General features: G+C 37.6%; 1 protein-coding gene across 2 annotated transcripts; it reads left to right on the top strand.

Annotated features, from left to right (window-relative positions):
• The first annotated feature begins 1,283 nt into the window (after window positions 1–1,283).
• On the top strand, window positions 1,284–8,834 carry LOC121857364. 2 transcript variants are annotated; one of them, XM_042353372.1, is made up of 6 exons: window positions 1,284–1,388; window positions 3,436–3,538; window positions 4,324–4,377; window positions 7,387–7,458; window positions 8,085–8,198; window positions 8,599–8,834. In XM_042353372.1, the coding sequence occupies exons 1-6, from the start codon at window positions 1,315–1,317 to the stop codon at window positions 8,638–8,640; spliced, it is 459 nt and encodes a 152-aa protein (XP_042209306.1). In that variant the 5' UTR covers window positions 1,284–1,314; the 3' UTR covers window positions 8,641–8,834. The 2 variants fall into 2 exon arrangements, with proteins under 2 accessions (XP_042209306.1, XP_042209307.1); XM_042353373.1 differs by lacking the exons at window positions 7,387–7,458; window positions 8,085–8,198; window positions 8,599–8,834 and adding an exon at window positions 4,929–5,239.
• The last annotated feature ends 397 nt before the right edge of the window (window positions 8,835–9,231 follow it).

Below are 9,231 nucleotides of genomic sequence, written 5' to 3'. Positions count from 1 at the left end.
CTTGAAAGATTATCTCATTTACACACATCTCAAGAAGTAGATAGTTCAAAAGATACAACACAAGTTACTGTTACAAATGCATATCAGGAGGAAGGTGTAGGTTGTATTAGTGAAACAACTTGTTCATACTCTAACCTCAGGTTAGAAGACAGCGATGATAACAAAAGCACCAGAATAAAGGAACTGGATGTTCAGAGATCAGGGAATGAGATGTGTAAAGGCAAAGAAAAAGAAGAGCCTTTATCTCCCAATAATTGTACTGAAAATGCATGTACAAAATGTGAGAATTATGACGAGTGTAATTCTCAATCCAGAACCCCTGAAGAAGTTAGGATTTTGCCAGAGCAAACAGAAAAACTTGTTACAACCAATACCAAGTGGTCGAACCACCCGAACAAAACAAAAGAAATTGCAGTTATCAACACGAGGAGATATAACAGATAATATGGTAAGCACAGCAGATCAGCCTCATCCCATTCCCAAACCAAGATTAACTCGTACAAAGCAAAAGGAGGTCTTACCATTGCTCAATACAATTGATGAATCAGAAGGTCAGTTGTTACCACCCATGGACTTTCCAAAACCAAGAATGACTCGCACAAAGACTAAGGCAAAAGAACAGACTAACAAATTTGAAAATGTGGAATATGATTCACAGTCTTCAGTAGAGGAGGGGTATAATACCCATGAGAAAGCTGTTGCACAGCCATCTGAGGAAATCCCAATGTCTCGTTCTACTCGTACAAAGAAAAAGGTGATAGAGGTAATTTCCTTAACTGACACTCCAGTCAAGAATGACATTAATAAATCGGTAGACAATGAATCACAAAAACCAAGGACAACAAGAACAAAGAAACGAATGTTTGACGAGTTAGGTGTAGATCAGCCTACTAGATCTACAAGGACAAAGTGTAAGAAAATGGAAGAACAACCTGAAAAAGAATCTGTGGCTTCAGAAAAACTTGGTCTATGTTTATTTCTTACTGAATCTGAAGATGAGAAAGACGGCAAATCATCTCAGGTTGTACAGAAATCACCACTTGTTAGGTCTGTTCCATCAGTAACATCTATGAAGCCATCACAATTAGCGACCTCCTATACCTCTGAGAATACTGTAATGGCTGCTACATCTACTCAGAACACAGAAATTGGGCCGGTTCGCCGGATAATCGATCTAAGGTGCGCCAGTTGCCAGCTTTATTATTAAGCCCTTGTCCATCGTCGTCAACTGTCCAAGTTGTAACTCCAGGTAGTCCAGTACACACTAGTTTTAAGCATGCTTGCTGTACACCAAATTCAGACAAGGACTCTCCAATGTCTTCTACTGTACGCCAGAAGGGGACACGCGCGATGACCCCTGTAAAACATTCTCCACGAACATTTGCTGGGTGAGTGATGCTCTTGAGGTGTAATAGGTGGAGAATAGTAATATACAGTATAATGATTGTAAAATGTGCAGATAATGGCCACAGACAATAAAATTATTTCATTAAAGGAACAGTATACAAGTTAAAGTGAGGGAGGAGGATTGAGTGGTTCACTAAGGTCAAAGTTACTATGTTCATGAAATGTACTCTTTTGTCCCCTGCTGCTTTGCAAAATATGAGGACTAGATTTTAGTTATCCATCTCTCCAACTGTTATCAAAATTTAAGAACTCTAAAGTATGCACAGTACAGTTGGTCCTCACATTACGCGGTTAATGTAACCCGGAGGGTCCCGCGGAAAGTGAGGAACGCGTAAAGTGAACAACATAACATATGGGATTAATTGAAATGGAGTCCAGGCCGATCCCCAAACTCCACTTTTTGACGACACACAACTATGTTGTAGTAAAAATATTATCTTAACTTTATGATGGCATGCACGCACAATTAATAATTAAGAGAAATATCAATAATATTAGGTTTTTTAACACTTACATTAGTAGAAAAGATGGCTGGGCACACGGGGATGGGGGGGTTGGTTCCGAGGCAGAGGGCAGATTATTGGCCCTCACCTGTATCACTGGTATCAATTGTATCACTATCCACCACAGAGGCTTGCAGGGCCTCTTTGTTAAACCCCTCAAAGTCCATATAAGTCCATATCCTCACTATAATTATCACTATCACTGACTTGGGCCGGTTGTGGTGGGTGGCGGGTAAAGAACTCGGTAATGTTTTGATGACTGGGCGACCTTGTGCGCACCATTTTCGCGCCTCTTACACAACATGGTGGATGGCGGGAGGTTTGGATCCAAAAATGGCGCGGCTTGCCAGCCGCTCTCCGCGTAATGGGGTTCACGACCGCGGAATGTAAGAATGTTAGGTTCTGGCAAGGCACCGCGTTAACGGTGAAACGCGGAATGCGGGACCGCTTAATGTGAGGACCAACTGTATTTTATTTTGAAACTTTACCAAAGTATGCATTAGCAAAGCCTTTATTTTTTATACCTTATGCCAATTTTTAGTCTTCCCTTTATAGTCAGGGGCATAACCAGAGATCAAGGTGAAGATCAGACTTATAAACAAACTTTGTGATTGCTCTGAAACTTTCGACAGTATAGCATGTTTCCCCATGATCTTAAGCAGTCAGTGGTGTGAAGAAGTCAGGAGTAAAGTGATATTGGGAAAAGGTGATCTCTCTCTGATAATCTTGTTGTAATCAGTCAACAATTGTTAAAACATTGTTGATCTTTAAAGTTGACATTGTCTGGTAGTGGAGTATATTGTGTTGATATTTCAAGATAATTTCCATATTAGTTAAAGAGTTACAGAAGGATATAAGTTGTTTATTATATATTGAAGATGAACTTTCCCTTATAAGTTAGACCTCAATCGGGACTGTGCATGACACTTTGTCTTTTGGCGATGCAAGTTGCACCAGTGTGTCATGGGGATATTTTCATTGGTTAAGAAGTTGTGGAGTGAATACAGACAGATTTCTGTACTGTATCCAGGGTACTGCTGTAACCTTGAAGGTTAAGTCCCCACTTGGTCCATGACGTATTGCCTGGCAGTTGCTACATTGTGTTAATGTACCTTGATATCCTTTTTGGTTCATAGGTTTCAGGGTGGACATGAACACTTCATTAATATGCCTAATTTTATCCTTGAAGATACGGACAAAATATTATTTGACAAATTTCATTCCACTTATGCATAATGTGGTAAAGCTTCATTAAGATGCAATATTTCATAGTTTTAAAGTTATGGTCCTGGAGGGAGGGAGGGACAAATAGCCTAATTCTGCAGTGGTGGTGAACAAATCTGTTTCTGTTTAATTAAAAAAACCTGTTATACAAAGTAGGTTTACAGTAAAGTGGGGCCATTTGTTTTTAGGATACTTTTATTATTTTCCTGGTGGGGGTGGAGATGACATCATGCCAGTATCATTTTGATCTCTACATTTGCATTTTTTTTTTAGTTTATTTAATCAATTTATCATATTTCAGCTCAAAAACAGGCTGTACTGTACGAGAATTGGCAACTGCATATCAGAATCACATTGGAGAAACCCTTAATGAGGTTGAAGAGCTAACTTCTGAGGAGTGTGAGGTGTGTTTATAAGTGGTTGAGTTCGTTACTCTGGTAAAAAAAAAATGTATACAGTATAGTCTTCATTTGCGCGGTCAATTGAACCCGTGGAGGTCCGCGTAAAACGTGTAAACGAAATAACAGAACATATGGGATTAATTGAAATAGAGACTGGGCCGACCCCCAAACTACACTTTTTCTGACACAATAGTACGTTGTAGTAAAAATAACATCTTAATTTTATGATGGTATGCACACACAATTAATATTTAAAAGAAATATCAATAATATTAGGTTTTTTAACACTTACATTAGTAGAAAAGATGGCTGGGCACACGAGGATGGGGGGTTGGTTCTGAGGCAGAGGGCAGATTAATTGGCCCTCACCTGTATCACTTGTATCAATTGTATCACAATCCACCACAGAGGCTTGCAGGGCCTCTTTGTCAAACCCCTCAAAGTCCATATCCTCACTATCACTGACTTGGGCTGGCCGTGGTGGGTGGCGGGTGAAGAACTCGGTAATGTTTTGTTGACTGGGTGACCTTGTGTGCACCCTGCCCGCGCTGCTTTCCGCATAAATGATGGAATGAACCGTGTAAATAAAAATTGCCAGTCTGGCAAGGTGCCGCGTAAATGACCAAACGCGTAAGCCGAGACTATACTGTATATATATTTTTAATCCTCCCAGTATAAGTCAGTGAGTTGTGAGTAATTTTATTGCTTGTCCATGACTCCTGTATTTGTGATGGCCACATAAAGCAAATATCCATTTCTGTTTATATAATGGCTATTTTATCTTTCAGGTAACACACTCCCCAGCTCATGTAACACGACATGCACGAGTTAGACATGCAAAGGTGAGAAGCTCCTCTTGGTTATATGTAAACTTTTAGAAAATATAGTACAGTATTTGAGAAATTATTACTAAACCTGACATGAATATAATAGGTTGAGGTGCATTTGTACAGGGAGTAAGTTACTAATGCAAATTAGACTTACACTACAGTAATTGAAGGAAAAGCCATTGACTATGCTAGTGAACAGGACGTTGTCTCTTGCCAGAAGTCATTAATGTTTAAAGATATTTATTGCCACCACCAACAGGGTCATGTGAATAGGCCTTTCAGCAAGCTGTCTTAAGTTGCCATTTCTGACTGTTGGCATACTTAATATGAGTCTTTTCCATGACAATTCATAGGGCTGCCATGATTTTTATGTTCAAGTGTTTAAGGTACCATTCTGGGTGAGTTTGTATTTTTCTTGGGTGCAATCTGATATGCACAGGGACTGTCACTTAGTCTAAAGATATAAGGCTAACCAACCATTTACAAGAGTTTCCAATTTACCTTTTTTCTTCCCTTTTAGATATTACAAATAATATATGATTGCTATATCTCATGGTTGTTAGCTTTCAATCAGTCCTGACCCAAAAGGAGGTGAGTTTCTGATAGTAATCATTGAAATTTGTAAATGGCTTCATTATGTGTGTTATGTTTTTGTGTATTTCGAGTGTTTCTGGCATGACCATTTTGTTCTTGAGGTTTCTGTTTCCCTTGATATGCCCTATGTATACAGTATAGGAGCAGAGAATAGAAAATTACAAAATGTAGATAGAATAATAGTGTAAATTACATAAAATGTACTATTTAACATTAATGAAGAACTTATTACTGTACTGTTACGATTATATATTCATTTCTAGAAGCCTCAAATGTTCCTTTAACAGGGTGAGAGTTCAACAAGAACTATCGCTCGCAGGAGTTTAAAACGTGCCCTAGAGATTGCAAGAGGTGCCGAGTTGAAAAAAGCAATGAAATATTCGGAGGTTTGATTTTTTCAGTACTGAGAGCATTTACTTGGGCTAACATACAGTACTGTAATGTAAGGGTATTGTTAATTAGGAGGTGGTAATATTATAAAGGGGAAATTAATGGGTTCACAGGGAATTACAGTATATTGGTGCTTATTGTTTATCAGAACTATTTCACCATTAAACAGCTAATAAATGTTTAATGTTCGTGAGTTGTAATGGGTTGTGGAGGTTGTGTTGATTTTTATTTGCAAAGAAGCTATTCGGGTTTACTTACATTTTGAAATGTGCAGATATAATGGCCCTTTCCCCCAAAAAACTAACTTTACTTTAATCATTGATATCTTATGAAATGATAGTGTGCTGTATTTGCATCACCTGGCTGTATTTATATACAGTATACTATCCTTCATATATGGTCACTCTATGTATGTATTGTATATTGGTGCATCCCTCTTAATGGCCAAAATCCACATGTACAGCACCTAGAATTTGAAATTCCTTTTAGTTATTAAACTTGTAGTATGGTAAGCATTTCCTTTGTGCATCTTTGTTCTTAGATTAGTTCTTCCTGTTCATCCACAATTTCTTCCTCACTTGTATAGCAGTAAACATAGAATTTTTTTAAATAAAGTATGTTTCTTTTTCATGGGACTACTTTGCCACTACCAAACCCTATTATTTTGAGTGAACTCTACCTACTTAAATGCATTCTTTGTAAAGTACAGTAGATAGCAACTGTACACTCTTCAAGTTTTCGATGTCCATTCTTACAATGAAACCTCCATATAATGGATTCCTCTCTCCATATAATCTGTTAGATGGGGTTTCATATCAAATGGATCCTCAATATAAGAGACTTTTATCTCTATCTAACATACTGTAGTTCATTAGATGTGGGATTCACATAAAACGGGTCCTCTATATAGCGGAGTCTCCTTTCTACATTGTCCGTTAAATAGAGGTTTCACTGTACAGTACACCTAGACCCCGACTTACGACTACGTGGACTTACGACCGTCGGGACTTACGACCGCCTCAGATATAGATTAAAAAAAATTTTTTAAATGACACACGCATTTTCTATACCGAAACGTTTCCAGTTAATGTAGTCTCCATGTATAATTAGAAAATTATGGGGGCCCCATGTGCATTCAGCTGACTACATTAAAGGTTAAGTGCTCAGTCACACTGTATCCATTCCTTATTATTTATTACTTTCACTGTACTGTATCCATTCATCATTATTCATTACTTTTACTGTACTGTATTTCATTGTAGATTTTTTTTTTTATCTATATTGACTTACGACCATATCGGACTTACGACCTGGATTTGGGTCCCTAACCCCGTCGTAAGTCAGTTTAGGTGTAATTTAATTTTGCAATGGGTAACAACAAACAGTATAGTACAAGTATTGCACCCTTTTTTACTCATAAACCTTATTACCAGACTTGAATCAATCAGAACTGTACTGGTATAATTGCAGATTTATGAAATGTATGTACAGTACAGTATTTATATTTACTGTACGAGGCAGTGGTGAAAGATTACTGTATTAAATGAATGGTTTGATTAATGTTAGTCCTCATATACTGAGATCACATACTGTACTGTACTGGGAATGGTAATTATTGGAGAGCGGTTCTTAGTATGACAGCGCTTGACGTATATACCAATATTGTTAACAGTGGCCTGGCATTCTTAAAAAAAAAATTACTTTTGTGATGTGGTTTAATCAAAGATGGCATTTATTGTTTAGCTTTAATCAAGAATATTAAGTTGTTAATCCCTGGAATGTTCTTCAATGGTGGCTTCATCATATCTTCATTGTTTTATGCCCATTTCTCTTGTCAGGTTTCTATCTCTCAGATAATTCGTGACTTCTCCCCATGTCAGAATTACCTGTAAGTATTTCATAGTTAAATTTATGGAGGGGTTAGTGTATGTTCCATCATATTAAGATAAATCAAATGCATGCAGCAAATTTCGTGTTTCATCTTGAAAAAAAGCTGAACTATGTCAATAATATATTAACTCACTGTATTTATTTCAGACTCCAGACTCCCAGAGAGTTCGGATAAAGCCCCCTGCCAGAACCCCACCTGCAACTTGTACTTCAGATAAGGTACTGTATTTTCAAACTTGGGTGTTTTTTTGTATTTTTCTTATTACTGTTATAGTTGTGCTGTCCAACTGAGTCATAAACTCAATTAAAAGAGATATAAATAGGGATTAAAAATATAAGGAGTGAGCTTGATCATCTTTATTTCTCTTCCACAATTTGGTGATGTGAACTACAGGCAGTCCCCGAGTTATGAATGGGATCCAATACATTCACTACAAAAATCTCTAAGATCCCATATTTTACATTACTTTACTTTCATTATTCTGTATTGTTTAACATCACTTTATTTACAGTATTTACATTATTTGTTATGTATGGGATATTATTGTTGTTTTATATGGATGGGATTCTATACTTTAATCTCTTCTACTTATCACTTCAACTGGAAGAAGCAGTTGCTGAGCATTTAGACATTTTGGAAAGGTCGGCATTTGCTAAACTCCAGGGGAATTGTAGCAGTAAGTGGATATGTCCTTGATTTGAGTGACACCTTGTTTGCAGCTGGGGAAATGTGCAGTAGTATTACATACTGCATATGGTATACTCTATATACAATATACACTTTCCTTTGTTCTGAATGATGCCTTTACTAAATTTTATAATTGATATATTTTTTTCCTATGTAGGTTATTCGACCAAAGAAGATTTTACTCAGCAGCAGCAGCAGTACCCATGGTAGCTCTCGTGATACACCAAAAACTTTCTCAAGAAGTCGGCTGATGCTTACCTCGTCATCCTCGGTAAAACACAAGATACAAAAGGTTTTGCATACAGTATTTATTATATACAGGAACACCCTGGTTAATGAGAGGGCTAAGGACTGACGGCAGTTGTTTAAAACCTGAAAAGTAATTCACTATAGCACTGTTCGTCATACACCGATGTTACTGAAAATAGATTCAAGACATGGCAACAGTGCAGCAGCAACTGCAACATTAGAAATATATAATTCTTATGCTAACAGCCATTATATTTTAGTGTATTTTGTTCTAAGTCTTTTAATGAATAAGATAATAACTGTAGCAGTATTTTATTTTTATTATCAAAAGTATCATGTAAATGGGAGAACAAGGTGTTGGGTGGTTTAATGAATCTTGTATGAATTGTCATTAATTTTATTCAATTATTATTTTATAACAGACGCAACGAGGAAAGGATGAAGCGGGTACAGGAAGCTCGTGAAGAAAGAGAGCGTAAGGCTATAGAAGCAAAGAAACAACAAGACAGAGATAGAAAGAACAGAGAGGAGCGACTAAGAGAACAGCAGCAGCAGCACAGAAAGCAGCAACTTCTTGCTAAGAGACGTGCAGAAGAGGCTAGAGTTAAGAAGATTAAAGAACAGGTAGGTTTAAGCAGTAACCTTGGAAATTAAATTATTCATAGTTGCGTTGAATTTAAAACTCTCGTATATATTTACTATACAGTAAACCCTCGATAAATCAGCACATCTGGGCTCTGGCCTTGCTGAGGTATACCAGATTCTGACTTATCGAGGCCTTTCCCCCTTCATACAAAAATCATCGACCCATATGTGTGTGTGTACAGGTAATTACTAAATATACAAAAAGTAACACTTACCAGCACTGCAGGCGAAGAATGGAGCATCATTGTAGGTGACACAGAGGTATGGTAGGTGACACAGAGGTATGGTAGGTGACACAGGCATGGTAGGTGACACAGGCATGGTAGGTGACAGGCATGGTAGGTGACACAGGCATGGTAGGTGACACAGGCATGGTAGGTGACACAGGCATGGTAGGTGACACAGGTGTG

Source organism: Homarus americanus, unplaced genomic scaffold (assembly GCF_018991925.1).
Source record: "Homarus americanus isolate GMGI-L3 unplaced genomic scaffold, GMGI_Hamer_2.0 scaffold30547, whole genome shotgun sequence".
Classification (NCBI taxonomy): domain Eukaryota; kingdom Metazoa; phylum Arthropoda; class Malacostraca; order Decapoda; family Nephropidae; genus Homarus; species Homarus americanus.
This window is presented reverse-complemented; position numbering and strand designations above follow the sequence as displayed.